Genomic DNA, 16,928 nt, shown 5'->3' with positions numbered 1-16,928 from the left:
TGACTTCCATTGCCTCAATTCTTCTCCTATGACTTTCTATTGAGTTGTCTAATTCTGAAATTTTATTGTTAATCCTCTAGATTTCTGTTTGCTGTCTCTCTATGGATTCTTGCAGCCTGTTAAATTTGTCATTGTTTTCCTCTGTGATCTTCTTAAGTTCCTCTATTGCTTTGTCTCTGTGTTCCTTGGCTTGTTTTGTGTTTTGCCTGATCTCCTTCTACTCTCTTGAAGAGTTCTGTATATTAATCTTTTGTATTCTACCTCTGGAAATTCCAAGAAGTTCTTTTCCTCCAGAAGATTTCTTGACTCTTTCTTTTGGGAGCTGGCCGAAGCCATCATGATCTGCTTCTTTGTGTGATTTGATATTGACTGTTGTCTCCGAGCCATCAATATTTATTTTATGTTTGCTTACTGTGTCCTAGCTTCTTGTTTTATTTTGTTTTGATATGCCCAAATAGGCTGCTTGTGTGAGCTAATTTGATTGTTGGCACCTTTGAAGCTCTAATGTACTGTCACCACGTGGTTAGAGCTGTTACTAAGTATGTGAGCCCCGGCGTCCATTTACTTTTCTTGTATGGATTCAGCTCAGGTGTCCAGATAGTTGATCACCAAGTGTATGTGCAGGCTTTCACCTACAGTCCTAGACGGGTAGGGGTGATTGGAGTAGGCACAGGTATCTGGCTGCAGTAGGGGGTCACACAGTGAGCAAGGCAGGGGGCTGACAGCTGCCCCTGAGTGTCTGGGAGAAAAGCGTGTCCCTGTTCCCTAGAGTTGGTAGGTGGGTGGGTTTTGCAGCCGGACTATGGGCACCCAATGCTGTTGGCTGTAGGGACTGGGAGGCATCACTTATTCTTGGACCCCTGTCTCAGGTAGCTAGGTGGCCAGGGTGGAGCTACCAGTCCTCAGGCCCCTAATGTGGGTAGGTGAGGACCCTGCTTAATGGGCAGAGTGGTGTCAAATGTCACAAACCTGCCACTCTACCATATAGCTGATATAATGAAGTTATGCTTCAGTTATATACCCTGTTGTACTTCACCGATAAGGGCCTGCACTGTTGAAATGGGCCCACACAGGTCTGTGCAGGGGTGAAAGTCATTCAGAATCTGTGGACCTTTTATGCCTGTGCCTAGGCAAAGGAACTGTGCCTCCCCTGAGTTCCTGGTTTAGGGGAGCTGACAGATTTTTTTTCCTGTTTGTTAATTTGTTCCCTTTCCAAGGCTGGGAGAATGGCTCAGGGCGTGTAATGGGTCCTATTTCCGGCCCAGGGGAAGTGGCAATCACTGAAGCCAGCCTGGGACTGGTGCAGAGTGGGGAGGGAGCAGGTAAATGGGAGAGAGGTTTTTCCCAAACGGGGTGTTTTTTGATCCATGTTGTAGGTTAGATGCATGTACTTATCTTTTGTGGATTGAAAGCCGCTTTTCACTGGTTCTGGAGGCTTGAGTAGACTGTCCACCGCTTGGTCTCTCCCAATGTGGAAAATGTGTCCTGAACACCACTGCTTGCCTCACTGCGCACGCCAGCCTGCAGGGTGCCGGTTCCCACCACGTCAAGTCTGGCAACTCCTCACTGCTTCTGAACAATCTCTCCCTCCTCCTGCCACTCAGTCTGATTCCTCAACTTTGCCTTTGATGTTCAGGGCTCTTAGATTGTCATATATAATCGATTCACTTGTTTTTTTGGGTCTTTGTTGTAAGAGGGACCACCGGAAGCATCTGACTACTCCGCCACCCTGGCCTCTCCTCTCATTCTATATTCTTTTCTTGCCTTGCGATACTGGTGAGAACTTCCATTACTATATTGAATAGCAGTGGTGAGAGTGGACATCCTTGCCTTGTTTCAGATCTTTGGGGAAAGCTTTCAGTCTTTTACCATTATGTATAATGCTAGCTGTAGGTTTTTTGTAGATTTTTTTTTAATCAAGTTGAGTAAGTTCCCCTATATTTCTAGTTTTCTGAGAGTTTTTTTTTTTATCATAAATGAGTGTTGAAATTTTGTCATGCTCTTTCTGTGTCAATTGATAGAATTATGTGATTTGTGATCATGTGATTTTGTAGTGTATATGCTGTGGGCTCTAGAAAAGAATGTATATTCTGCTGTTGTGTGGAGTTTTCTGTAAATGATCAATTAAACTCTCTTGGTTAATGGTGTGGTTGAATTCTTCCATATTCTAGCTGATTTTTTGGTCTAGTTGTTCTATCAATTGTTGGGAGCAGGATGTTGAACTCTCCAACTATAATTGTGGCTTTGTCTATTTCTCCTTTCAGTTCTATCAGTTTTTGCTGCATATATTTTAAAGCTCTGTTATTTTATGTACCCACATTTAGAGTTGCTGTGAATTCCTGGTGGATTGACCCTTTTATCATTAGGTAATGTTCCTCTCTATTCCTGATAATTCTCTTTGCTCTTGAGTTTACTTTATATGATATTATTATAGCCCCTCCTGCTTTCTGTTGATTAATTTTTGCATGACATATCTTTTTTCCATTATTTTAACTTATGCATATCGTTATATTTGAAACAATTTTCTTGTAGACAGCATGTAGTTGGGTTGTAGTTTTTTTTTTTTTCTTTTGGTTGTTATTTGTTTGTAAGTTGGTTTGTTCTTCCCTATTATTTTTTTTCTCTGACTTCCTTTGGGTTACTGGAATATCTTTTGGAATTCCATTTTGATTTATCTATAGTGCTTTTGAGTTTATCTCTTTATATAACTATCTTCGTGGTTTTTCTAGCTATTACATTATAAATACATAACTTACCAAAGTCTACTGGTGTCAGCATTTTATCACTTTGAGTGAAGTGTGGAAACTTTATTTCCTTTTATGTCCATTTGCCTTCCCTCATTTATAATACGATTTTCTTAATTGTTTTTTCTTTATACATTGAGAACCACATTAGACTGTTGTATAATTTTTTATTTAACCATCACACGTCATTTAGAAAACTCAAGGGGAAAAATTCTCTTGTTTTGCCTGTATTTGCTTACTGTGCTCTTCTGTCCTTATGTTCCAAGGTTTCTTCTTTTATCATTTCCCTACTGTTTAGAGAACTTTACTCATTCATTTAGGGTAGCTCTGCCAGTGATATCTTCTTTGAGTTTTCCTTCAACTGAGAAAGTCTTGATTTCTCTTTCCATTTCTGAGGGGTAATTTTGCTGGATATAGAGTTATGGGTTCTATTCTTTCCACATTTAAAAAATGTTGTGCCACTTCCTTATGGCCTCCATAGTTTCTGATATGAAAATACTTTCATTCAAGTTGATTTTTCTCTCTGGCTGCTTTGAGGATTTTTTTTTCTTGTTTTTAGTTTTCAGAGGTTTGACCATGAAGGGTCTTGGTGTGAATTTTTTGGGTTTGTTCTGTTTAGGGTTCTCTCAGCTTCTTGAGTATGTTGTTTTATGCCTTTTTTTTTTTTTTAAATGGGAAGTTTATAGCCATTGTTTTATTGCATACTTTTTTGGCCCCACCCTCTTCCTCCTCTCCTTCTGGGACTCTGATGACATGAATATTAGTTCTCTTAGTATAATCCCACATGTCCCTGAGGCTCTGTTCTTTTGTTTCAGTCTATTTCTTCTCTGTTGTTCATATTGTGTAATATCTGTTGTTCTGTCTTCAAACTCACTCATTCTTTCCTCTGTCCCTTCCATTCTGATGTTAATTATGTCCACTGACTTTTAAAAATTTTAGTTATTGTATTTTTTAGTTTTAATATTTCCATTTGGTTCTTCTTTATATCTTCTGCTTCTTTGCTGAGACTTTCTATTGTTTCATTTGTTTCAAGTATGTACAGAATTGCTCACTGAAACATTTTTATGATTTTTGTTTAAAATTCTTGTTATTATGACATCTTGGTGTTGATGTGTGCTGATTGTCTTTTTCATTAGATTTGAGATCTTTCTGATACTAGGTATGATAAATGATATTTGACTGAAACTGGTTCATGTTGGATATTATTTTATAAGACTCTGAATTTATGAAAATCTTGTGTTTTAGCAGACCTCCTCTGGTACTGCTCTGGTGAGTGAATAAAAGTGCTGAATCATTATTAGCAGATGGGAACAGAAGTCCAGGTTCTTCCTTCGGCCTCTGTTGACATCTTCAGGATGAGGGACTCCTTGTTACTGTTGGGCAGTGGTGGTAGTTCAGGCTTCCCTCCATGCTTCCTTTGATACCACTCTGACTGGGAAGGGAAGGGGGAACATTTTTATTGCTTCCCATGTGGCCTCAACTGACACGGTGGATGAGTGAGCTTGTTACCTGTAAGTGTGGTGAAAATCCTGACTCTAAGACTCCTCTGACACCACCCCAGGGGCGACGGGAAGGGTGCCTCATTTACACCAGGTGTGGCTGGAAGTCCAGGTTCCTTGCATGGCTTCCACTGACACTGTGGTGGGGAGACTTGTTACTGGATGGTGGGAATGACATTTCCTGGCTCTGTACTTTGCCTTCTCTGACACCATTCCAGCAGGGGGGTTGGGGTAACTCATTATATCTTGGCAAGGCTGGAAGCCTAGGCTTTCCACTCAGCCTTTGCTGGTAGAGTTGAGGATGGGGTTGCAGTTTTTTCTGTGGTGTTTGGCTGATTAGAGTGCCATTCCTCATGTCCTGAGGCCCCTAGTCAATCTGCTGCGTACTCTCCAATGTTGAGAGCTTTCTTATACTTGTTTTAATATAATGTCTGTGTTTTTAGTTGTACTTAGTGGGAGGAATAGGGAAAAGTGTGTCTTCTCCATCTTCCAGGATGCAGAAGTGCCTCACCTTCATTCCTGAAGGATATTTTTGCTGGATATAAAATTCTTGGTTGAAATTTTTTCTTTCTGCATTATAAACATGTCAATCCATTGTTTTCTGACCCCCATTTCTTCATCTGAGAAATCAGCCATAACATTTTTTTCCTCTGAGAATCCAGTGATAATTTTTTTCCTCTGATTGTAATGTATATAATGTATCTTTTTTCCTGTGGCTACTTTTAAGATGTTTTTCTTTTTGTTCTAAGTTTTCAGCAATTTTGCTGTTCTTCGTACTACGGTATCCCTGAGTTTGGTTTTCTTTGTGCTTATGTTGATTGAGAGTTGCTAAGCTTCTTGGATCAGTTGGTTTGTTTTCACCAAATTTTGGAAATTTTCAATCACTATTCTTCAAATATATATATGTGTGTATATATATATATATATATGAAAATCAGTATAATTATAATGAATAACAGAGCCATACACAGACAAGTACATAGTATATTATTCCATTTATATAAATCTCTTGAAAAATGCAAACTAATCCATAGTGAGAGAAATCAGATCAGTAGTTTCTTGGGGATGGGGCTGCAGAGAGGGACAGGAGGGACATTACAAAGAGCACAAGTAAACTTTTGAGGGTGATGGATATGTTCATTGTCTTAATTGTAGTGATGATTTCATGTGGATTCAAACTGCTAACTTTTTGGTTAGCAGCTGAGCTCTTAACTCCTGTGCCACCAGGGCTCCTAGATATGTCAGAGCTTATTATATTGTATACTTTAGGTATGTGTAGTTTATTGCATATAAATTACACCTCAATAAAGCTATTTTTATTTTTTATTATTTTTTTAATCTTCATTTTTTTAAATTATACTTTAGATTAAGCTTTACAGAGCAAACAGGTTTCTCTCATTAAACAATTAATACACATATTGTTTTGTGACACTGGTTGCCAACCCCACGACATGTCAACAGTGTCCCTCTTCTCCACCTTGGGTTCCCCATTACCAGCTTTCCTATCTCCTCCTGCCTCTCGTCCTTGCCCCCTGGGCTGGTATGCCGTTTAGTCTCATTTTGTTTTATGGGCCTGTCTAATCTTTGGCTGAAGGGTGAACCTCAGGAGTGACTTCATTACTGAGCTATAAGGGTGTCCAAGGGCCATACTCTCAGGGTGTCTCCAGTCTCTGTCAGACCAGTAAGTCTGGTCCTTTTTTTTTTTTTTTTTTGCGAGTGTGTGTGTGTGAGTTAGAATTTTGTTCTTAATTTTTCTCCAGCTCTGTCTGGTACCCTCTATTGTGATCCCTGTCAAGGCAGTCAGTGGTGGTAGCTGGGCACCGTCTAGTTGTGCTGGACTCAGTCTGGTGGAGGCTGTGGTAGTTTTGGTCCATTAGTCCATTGTACTAATCTTTCCCTTGTGTCTTTGGTTTTCTTCTTTCTCCCTTGTTCCTGATGGGGTGAGACCAGTGGAGTATCTTAGATGGTCACTCACAAGCTTTGGTACTCACCAAAGTAGAATGTAGAACATTTTCTTTATAAACTATGTTATGCCAGTTGAGCTAGATGTCCCCCGAGACCATGGTCCCCAACCCTCAGCCGAGTTATTTGGTCCCTCAGGGAGTTTAGATATGTCTATGGAGCTCCATGTCCTTGCCTTGGACAAGTTGTGCTGGCTTCCCCAGTATTGTGTACTGCTTTGCCCTTCACCAAAGTTACCACTTATCTATTGTCTATTTAGTGTTTTTCCCTCCCCACCCCTCCCCTGTCTTGTAACCATCAGAGATTGTTTTTTGTGTGTAAACCTTTTCATTAGTTTTTATAGTAGTGATCTCATACAATATTTGTCCTTTTGTGATTGACTTATTTCACTCAGCATAATGCCCTACAAATTCATCCATGTTGTTAGATGCCGCTTCGCAGATTCGTCATTGTTCTTTATCGTTGTGTAGTATTCCATTGTGTATGTACCATAGTTTGCTTATCCATTTACCTGTTGATGGGCACCTAGGTTGTTTCCATCGTTTTGCTATTGTGAACAATGCTGCAATGAACGTAGGTATTTATATGTCTACTCGTTTGATGGCTCTTATTTCTCTAGGATACATTCCTAGGAGTGGGATTGTTGGATCATATCGTATTCCTATTTCTAGCTTTTAAAGGAAGCGCCATATCATTTTCCAAAATGGTTGTACCATTTTGCATTCTCACCAGCAGTGCTTAAGAGTTCCAAATTTCCCTGTAGCCTCTCCTACATTTGTTATTTTCTGTTTTTTTTTGATTTGTGCCAGTAATGTTGGGGTGAGATGGTATCTCATTGTAGATTTGATTTGCATTTCTCTAATGGCTAATGATCGTGAGCATTTCCTCATGTATCCGTTAGCTGTTTGAATGTCTTCTTTGGTGAAGTGTCTATTCATATCCTTTGCCCATTTTTTAATTGGATTATTTGTCTTTATTCTTCAAATTTTTTTTCTGCCTCATTCATTATCTCCTTTTCTTCTGAGACTCCAGTTACGATATGCTAAACCTGAGGCTTTATTCTTTTATTTCAACATTTATTTTCTCTTTCTTCTTTAGGTTGGGAAATTTCTCTTGATACATTTTCAAGTTTACTGACACTTTACTCTGCCATCTCCAATCTGCTATGAAGTCCATACTGTGAAATTTTCATTTCAGATACTGTATTTTTCAATTCTAAAATTTCCTTGTGGTTCTTTCAGTTTCTTTGCTAAGATCTTCATGGTTCATTTATTATAACAATATTTTTCTTTCCCTTCAATATATTTATAATAGCTGCTTTAAAGCCCTTTCCTGCTAATTCCAACATCTGTTCATCTCAGGGTAGGTTTTTTTGACTGATTTTTCTCTTGACTATTGATCATATTTTCCTGTTTCTTCGTATTTCTAATACTGTTTCACTTTATGTTGGATGTTGTGATGGCTGTAGAGACTTTAGATTCTATTTTTTTCCCCCAGGAGAACTGCTTTTTATTAATTCATTTATTGAAGCAGCTTTATTGAGATATAATTCACATACCATACAATTCACCCATTTAAAATGTACAGTTAAATGGTTTTTAGTATATCCACAGAAATGGTCAATCATCACCATATCAATTTTAGAACATTTTCATCACCTTAAAAAGCAACCCTGTATCCCTTAGCTATCACATGAGTCCCCTTCCCCCTTTAGCCCTAAGCAACCAGCAGTCTACTTTCTGTGTCTATAGATTTGCCTATTCTGGACATTTCTTTTTTTTTTTTTGGTTTTGGTTTTTTTTTTTGTATGTGGTGTGTGTGTTTCCTTTTTTTTTTTAATTGTTGTAATTAAATCAAGTTTACATTTCAAGTTAGTCTCCCAGACAAATTTTTTTTTTTTTTACATACATTGTTATGAGACCCCAACCACTCACCCCATTCTGTGACAGCTCACTCCTCCCCTCCACCCCGATTCCCCATGAACATTCAACCAGCTCCTAACTCTCTCTGCCTTCCCATCTCACCTGGACATTTCTTATAAATGGAATCATATAATATGTGGTCTTTTGTGACTGGCTTCTTTTACTTATCATAATGTTTTCAAGGTTCATCTATGTTATAGCATGTATCAATACTTCTTTCCTTTTTATGGATAAATAGCATTCCACAGTATGGATAGACAATGTTTTGTTTATCCATCAGTTGATAGATGGAGGGCTGATTTTTATTCTAGCAAGCAGTTAACTTTGCTGGTCTCAAACTCCAAACTCTGTCTGCCCTGCTGTAGGCAGCTTTCTGCCAGGCCCCCTGGAGTCCCTCCCATGTGTATGTAGATTAGGGGTCAGTTCAGAATTTTGGTAGAGTTTATATTCAAGTTTTGGAGTTTTTTCTTCTTCAGCTTGCTACTTTCAGTATTTCTTCCCTCACTTTCCAGCCATTCTGGAAGCCCTGAGCTATGGATGATTCCCCAAGTTAGTACGACTGAGACTTTCTGCTTGTGTTCCAGCTGCCTCGAACCACATGGAATGGGAAATGCCCTTGGACAAAAAGTCACATAAACACACATTTCAGCAGTCAGATTCCTTCCTTCAAGATTGATGCCACTCTAGTTTCTGCCTGTTCTTGGATGCTCTCTAGTGCTTTTCAACAGCTATCTTCTGTATTTTGTCCAGAGTTTATCATTGTTTCCTGGGGGAAGGGTAGCTGATAAAATCTGCTCCACCATTACTGAATGTGGAACTCACAATGTACAGATTACAGAGCCTTACATAGACTTATCTCTTCCAGTCCTCATAAACAGTCCTCTCTGCTGACTCCAGGTAACCGCATTAAGTAAAGAGAGAATGTTGCTGGTGACTCCAAGTTGCTTTATCAGTGTCAGTTAAGAAGTTGAAATCTTGCAATGGTGGAGATTTCGGAGTTGGAGAGGTTTATTGGGTGGGGTTATTGCTGATGGGATCCATTCTTTGCTCTTTATGATTATAAAAGTTGGACTTCAAGACCGCTTACGTTTCCTCACCCTTGGTAACTTGGGGCCAGGCTTGGTGAGGGAGGCTATAAAATTCAGACTTCTCCCACCACCTTTACAAACTAGGCTGTTAGCCTGCCTCCCAAGAAAGGCAGAAGGAAGGAAGTACTGTAACCAAGAGTAGCACCTTTCTCTCTCCCACCTTTGGGGCTTAGCAGCAACAATAAAAGCGTCTTCTGTGAAGCTTTACCTCATCTTCTGCCTGCCAAGTCATACTTAGTCCTTGGAGCCTCTGTGCAGCCTTTTGTTTGTTCCATGAAGGGATAGAAACATATTTTATTCAACTTTGTATTCTCATCCTGTAAGCACTGTGCTTAGTGGGTGCTCAGTAACTGTTTGTAAATGGATGTTGAACACCTGAGCACATACTCTGATGAGACAAAGATCTTTGGGTCCTACATTCTGTATGACACTTCTGAGCCTTGCTTGCTGTGTTCATTCGTTTATCCATGAACCCCTGCTTGAGAGGACAATACATAATATTGAAGTTTAACTTCATAAATTCCGAAAGCTAAGTCTAAGTCCTGAATAAAAGTTATTAGGAATTAAACATAATTTTTATGTTGATTTTTTTAAACTCTACCATAATCATTCTGGACAGAAGAACCAAGAAACAAACCCTGTTCTTCCTCCCTACTCATTCCTGCACCAACAGATTACACGTCGTCAATAGTCATACTAGAAATACTTCACTATTTAGAGCTGACTGTGAAGCGTCACAGACTGTTGATATCATGGGAGATACAGTTTGAGTGATGTCAGAGTAAAGCATTTTGAAATAAAAATAAGAAGCTTTGCTGATGCACTCTTTTGCTTGTTTTTCTTCCTAAAAACGCAGACTATCTGGCTTCTCTGGGGAGACCCGTGGCTTCTCGGTGTGCTGATGGCCTGTTTCCGCAGTTCTGCAGAGCATACAATGTAAGTCAGTTCCTCGTGCACAGGTCTCCATGACACGGTGCCGAGGTCTGGGAGCGGGCTGCAAGGAGACACTTGTGCTGCTTAGCAGGTGATGCAGTTGAGCAAGGCGTTTTCAGAGCTGGTTGTTTTCTCTTGGCAGTGTGTGGCCTTTGTTGTCACTAGGGTGACGGAAAACACCGCCAAGAAAGTACTTCACCCTTAGAGATTAGCGCATAAAGCTCTTGACCAGAGATGAAAATATTTGCACACCAGCATTTTGTTTTCCCTTGAAAATAAAGGAAAAAGAAGTAAGACGGAGGTTAGCTGAAAGCCGCAGGCAAGTTGCTGTTACTTGGTAGAAGCACTAGGCATTAGGGCAGCTTTTGCAAGCAGGAGAGAGCAGGCGGGCGGGCAGGCGGCACTCCTTACTGGAGTCCTTCATTCCCAGCAATTCAACAAATGGTTCTTGTGCCCCAGCCACGTGCCAGGCCCTGCGCAGACGTAGGGAAAACAGGATGAAGGACGCCAGCCTACGTGCTGGGAGCTTACAGACTGTTGGAGACACACCCACTGTTACGGATTGAATTGTGCCCCCTAAAAATATGGGTTGTGAATCCTAATCCCTATACCTGTGATTGCAGCCCTGACAACGCAGTGGTTAAGAGCTTGGCTGCTAACCAAAAGGTCAGCAGTTCGAATCCACTAGCCGCTCTTTGGAAACCCTGTGGGGCAGTTCTACTCTGTCCTGTAGGGTTGCTATAAGTCAGAATCAACTCAATGGCAGGAGGTTTGGTTGTTTTTTTTTTTTTTTTTTTTGCTTTAACTCATCCTTTTTTCTGCTAACTCCTTGAAAGTATCCCTGAGCATTTTCGGATAGAGGTAATTCTGTAACTATGAAGTTAAAACATAATCTGGAAACCTATTTATTTAGAGTACCCTATTTTGAATAGATCACACCATCATCTTTCCTTTCGGCCAAGAATTATCCAAGGGTTTTTCAGCTGAAAGACTGGAACACTCTCCCCTGGGCTATGTGGGGTTTGGAGGCCCATTTAAAAAATTGTCATTCACACTCAGCTGTTGACAGCAGAGGCCGTGGCTAGGTGCTCTCTCGTGTTCCTGGCAGCACTGTGTTCAGATGGCTTATTCAGGCGTAGGTTTTGTTATTTCTTTTATTTTCATTAAGTTGACAGCTAAATCAGAACTGATCCATCAGTTTGTGGAATATTTAACACAAGCGGCGGAGAGCTACAAGCAGCGGATGGAATGGCTCACCAGCCGGAGCCGGCAGGTGTTTGGCGTCATCTTGGAACAGCGTGTCACCATGGTGCTGGATTTTGGTGACATGCTGGAGGAGGAGCTTAAGCTGTGCCAAGAGGCTCTTGTAATGGCCCTCCAGGAGCAAGTGGCTCATGTTAGCAAGTTCAACATGATACGGTGAGTTCTCATAAGAAGGGGGTGTTGCAGGGAAATTTCCCAAGTCGTTTGCACTAAGGTATTTGGAGTTCAATAGCATAGCTAACGCAGTTAGCTCTGTGGTAAGCGCGGAGGTGTTATCTCGTAATTTCCTAGAACGTACAATTTCAGCAGGAAAGCCACAAGGAATAAATCTTAGACAACTTTTCGTGTGCTTTGCATGTAGCATTTTAGTTTTTAAGTTAGAAAAGATTTAGAAACACAGTTCTCTTCAATGGTAAAAAAACCTGTTGCCGTCGAGTCAATTCTGACTCATAGAGACCCTACAGGACAGAGTAGAACCACCCTATACAGTTTCCAAGGAGCGGCTGGTGGATTCAAACTGCCGACCTTTCGGTTAGCAGCCTGACTCTTAGCCACGTGCCACCAGGTCTCTGTTCGACCATGAGAAGGGCAGAGTATAAGACCCTGAACTATGTTAAGCGTGAAATGGCCATAAAATCCCTGCGCTCATTTTAGATTTCAGCTTGGATACGAATTCAAACTTGTCACAAAGTTCACTGTCTTTCCAGACTGAACTTGTAACTCAGGTTGACCTCCCCTGTAAACTGACCCTTTTAATCAGAACAGCAGGTGGCTGACTTTATAGAATTTCCTGCATTTCAGAGTTTTCACAATCAATTATTTACGGATTCTTGGATTCAAGAGAATTTGGACATTTAGGGCCAACTTCTCATCTGGACCAGTGGCGCACCTTTCTGATGGGAAACATCTGGATAAGGGGAGGGAGACATCCATCTTATTGAGTTTTTCTTTTTTAAGTAAAATATGTTTGCCTAATAGATGAACTCTTTGGGGATGCTGCCTAATTGTGTTATATTAGGCTCCTGTTTCTGTCACAGATACATTATTGAAACAATGAAATGGTTAAATATGCGAAGCTGTTGATTTCTTTAATATACAGTAAAACCTATGAAAGCTGGAACCTGTGTAAGGTGGAAACCTGTCAGGGAAGGAAAGCTGACATGTCTTCCACTAACGGAGAGGGGTAGGAAGGTGGTAAGACTGCACCCCGTCAGAGGCAGAAAACTCGCGAGACCTGGAAACACCAGGTGATCCCGTCCAGTTCCACCTCACACGGGTCTCACTGTATATGCCACAGGGTGTATGCCACCCAGCCAGGTCCTCTACCCGGAGAACCCTCGTCGGAGTTGGCCCAGGTACGAGACAGCCTCCGCCTCTAAAGATGGGCTCTGAGGGACAAGCCAGGTTCATTGTATTTGCAGTTCTAGACGCAGAGATTAATACATTCAAATCGCTGTTTCTTGAGGGTGGGGGTGGGGGTAGGGCAGTGAGGAGGTGGGGGAGGGTGCGTCAGTCCTTTCTAAGCCTAAATGGTTTAACCACATTTCCTCAGGATTTAAAAAAGAATGCTTTGCTGAACTCAAAACCATGCTGCTTCTGGTCCTACAAGGGTAAGTGATGGGAATCGTTCAAGCCGGTGAAAACAGGGTCATGAAAGCAGTGGAAATAAAATTTTGTAGTAACAGAATTGCTGCTGGATGTTTGCAAATCTTAGTATTATATCTGCGTTCTTGTGAATTTACTATTAATGGAAGACAGCCATACATAAACCTGCCGGCTTACACAAGTAACTTCCTTCGGTCTTTTAAAGACACTTGTCGTTAATGTTTACATCGTTGAGATTTTTCTTCTCATGTAAAAATTGTTTTTCCTGTAAAATAAGAATGAAAAAAATGTTTTTCCTGTAAATTTTTTAAAAAAATTGTTTTTCCTATTCAGTACAGCTTACGGTAACGGTGCTTTGGAAATTTGCCTTAAAACAGCTCACCCTTTTTGTCAGTCACTTTCAGAGGGCTGGAGGAGCTGCTTTCTCTCTGTCTCAGCTCTGGCGATGGTAGGCAGCCTGTGGCCATAGCTCCGAGCCTGGTGGCTGACACCCCCATAGCACTGACCACTGGCCAGTGACAGCCCATGTGATTCCTTTCAGGGTTTCTCAAGAGCCTGTGAAATGGCAGGAAAATGCCACTCTTGTGACCGAACAATCCATAGCCGCTGCCATCAGTTGGGTTGAGAAACTGACTTTTGATCTGGTTGTGAGCCAGGCAAGCTGCCTGGATGCTCTGCTGGAAGCTGGGAAAGACAAAACAGTAAGTGTGTATCCGTGACTGCCCAGGTCCTGAAAGTGGCTTCAAGCTTTCTTTTTCCCACCCATTACCCTCACATGGCTCTTCAGCCGCTCTTGGTCCCCACCCAGCAGCATCCCACGGAGACCCCATCATTGGCATTGAAGCCCCTAAGTAATATTGCTTTTCACCTCTCAGTCTGGAACCAGTTGAGTAAAAGGTTACAGACACTGGATGGGTATCCAAATGACAGCTTTGTTGATGGCAGAGGTGGACCAACCAAAAATGTGGCTTATTTATAGATTCAGAAATGAAGCTCTCTAAATTCTGCCCCCTGAGGAAATGTTGGAGTTTTGAGTCTGCCCACAGGTGCCTTGGAAGAAAGGCCTGATGATCTATTTATCAGCCATTGAAAACCCTATGGAGCACACTTCGTCTCTGACCTTCATGGGGTTGCCATGAGTCAGAATCAATTTGATGGCCACTGGTTTATGAGTCCCTGTGTGGTACAAACAGTTAAGCACTTGGCTACTAACAGAAAGATTGGAGATTTGAGTTCACTCAGAGGTGCCTTGGAAGAAAGTCCTGGTGATCTACTTCTGAAAGGTCACAGCCACTGAAAACCCTGTGGAGTCCAGTTCTACTCTGACACACATGGAATCACCATGAGTAGGAATGAACTCGATGGCAACTGGTTTGGTTTCTGGAGCCTAGCTATACTTCTTCTGTGGGGCAGTTGTGGCCACAGGGAAGAACTTCATTTAACCAGTGTGAGGAGAGCCGAATGCTGCTCACACCCATGAGCACCAAGAGAAAGGACAGGGACTCAGGCCATAATCGTGCAGCTTTAACACATCAATTCCACTCTTGCTCTCCTGCCAATTAGATAGATCAGTCCATCTCTTATGGGGAGGAAAGACAGGCTGGAAGCCTCCTGATAGAACTATGAGGATGAGGAAATAGGGTTTTCCCAACATCCATGCTCTGAAACTTTACCGATTCCTCTCCTTCGCAGTGGATCCGTCATGTGTTTTCCAAGGTAAAGTATATCCAAACTGATGAGTCCATCTGTTTCGGAACGCTAATGTATTGACATGTTTTTGACAAGGACCTTCTGGAAATAAAGATTTACCATGGAAGGAATTGGTTGTCGTTGTTGTTAGGTGCCATCGAGTCGGTTCCGACTCATAGCAACCCTGTGTCCAACAGCACGAAACACTGCCCGGTCCTGCGCCATCCTCACAATCGTTGCCATGTTTGAGCCCATTGTTGCAGCCCCTGTGTCAGTCTGTCTCATTGAGGGTCTTCCTCTTTTTTGCTGACCTTCTACCTTACCAAGCATGATGTCCTTCTCCAGGGACTGATCCCTCCCGATAACATGTCCAAAGTACGTGAGACAAATCTCCCAATCCTCACTTCTAAGGAGCATTCTGGCTGTACTTCTTCCAAGACAAACTTGTTAAATTCTGTTTTATGTCTCTTTTAGCCACAGGGGTGTTTGTTCTGTGAGTGACTCTGATGATGAAACTGGCAAGGGGAATGGCAAGCTACTGGGGAGTGTTTTGGGCTGGCAGGGTCCTTCTGCCAGCCTCACTTCCCCTGGGTTGGAGTAGGTCTGCTTTCCCTCAGGACACACATGAGCAAACGTAATTACTTCCTCTCCTCAGGAACCCCTCAGGTGCTGTAGGTTTCCAGCTTTACCTGCTGCATTCAGAAGCCCTTTCTTGAGCAAGGGGGCCATGTCCTGGCACCTTGAAAGGATAGCCCTCAATGTCACCAGACTGTGTTTTTTGATACTGAGGGTGAGGGTTTGAAACGGGAAATGCATTGGTTTTCCTCACGAAGTCAGAGAACAAATGTTTCCCATTAAGGAAGAACAAAATACAAGTTACTTTGTTCTCTGGCCTTTCAAGTTTGTTTTAACATCTGTAAAATTTCAAATGTCTGGCGCCCTAGTACACATTCAACAAATGGAACATTTCACAGGCCCTTGGATGTGTGGGCACATGCATGAGCACATGGATGTTCTCTGTCTTTGTTAAACTGGTTATCCTGCTAATGGCTGACTGTGGTGACCTGATGTGACTGCAGATCTCTTGCAGACCTTGCTTTTCTATTTCACTTCCCTCTGGTTTATGCATCCCCTATCTGTGGGGTTTGACCCTCGTCCAGGAAAAATATGGAACAACTTAGTGAGTTCCAGGGAAGTCATATAGAAGAGGAAGAACCAAGAAAGAAGCTTACATGCTAAACAAATAATTGCTTGAATGAGAATCAGCACAAAAACTGGTTCCTGCAAAAGACCTCTTTAAAGTGTTAAAAAGCAAAGAGGTCATTTTGAGGACTAAGGTGTGCCTGACCCAAGCCATGGTGTTTTTAGTTGCCTCATATGCACGTGAAAGCTGGTCAATTAATAAGGAAGACCGAAGAAAAATAGATGCCTTTGAATTATGGTGTTGGTGAAGAGTATCGAATATACTGTGGACTTCCAGAGGAATGAACAAATCTGTCTTGGAAAAATACAACCAGAATGCTCATTAAAGACAAGGATGGCGAGACTTCGTCTCACGTACTTTGGACATGTTATCAGGAGGGACCAGACCCTGGAGAAGGACATCGTGCTTGGTAAGTAGAGGGTCAGCGAAAAAGAGGAAGACTGTTAACAAGATGGATTGACACAGTGGCTACAACAATGGGCTCAAACATAGCAACAATTGGGAGGATGGCGCAGGACCAGGCAGTGTTTTGTTCTGTTGTACGCAGGGTCGCTGTGAGTTGGAATGGGAATCGACTCGTCGGCACCTAGCAGCAACAGTCGGAGGCGGAGGTCAGTCATATCTCGGCTTTCTAACTTCTCCGTCGTCTCTGACACTAATCGCTCCCATCCCCACGGCACTTTTCTGTCTCTCTGCTGAGTTTGGTGATTTGCTGCAAGGTCACACGAAACTCACAGACTATACTTGTGGTTATATAGTTTGTTAGGGTAAAGGAACAACTCAGGGATAAGTCAGGAGCAACAGGAAGAGGCACTCGGGCAAGGCTTGAAAGGTCCCTGAAACAGAGGGCATATCCGCTCCAGGAAGCTCTCCTTCAGGGGTCCTCTCCCTCGGGAGGCTCTCCTTCAGGGGTCCTGTCCCTCAGGAAGCTCTCCTTCAGGGGTCCTCTCCCTCGGGAAGCTCTCCTTCAGGGGTCCTCTCCCTCGGGAAGCTCTCCTTCAGGGGTCCTCTCCCTCGGG

The 16,928-nt window shown here is 42.1% G+C and overlaps 1 protein-coding gene across 1 annotated transcript in view; it reads left to right on the top strand.

Annotated features, from left to right (window-relative positions):
- The window catches only part of VWA3B (von Willebrand factor A domain containing 3B), a 203,925-nt gene that overhangs the window by 12,387 nt on the left and 174,610 nt on the right, over positions 1–16,928 (top strand). Inside the window, 3 exon segments of the mRNA XM_023731983.1 lie at positions 10,072–10,151; positions 11,317–11,567; positions 13,558–13,717. Of these exon segments, the coding sequence (XP_023587751.1) occupies positions 10,072–10,151; positions 11,317–11,567; positions 13,558–13,717 (491 nt within the window).

The sequence above is a fragment of the Trichechus manatus genome, unplaced genomic scaffold (assembly GCF_000243295.1).
Source record: "Trichechus manatus latirostris isolate Lorelei unplaced genomic scaffold, TriManLat1.0 scaffold00004, whole genome shotgun sequence".
Taxonomy (NCBI): domain Eukaryota; kingdom Metazoa; phylum Chordata; class Mammalia; order Sirenia; family Trichechidae; genus Trichechus; species Trichechus manatus.
The sequence above is the reverse complement of the archived record's forward strand: the minus strand, read 5'-3'. Positions and strand labels throughout refer to the sequence as shown.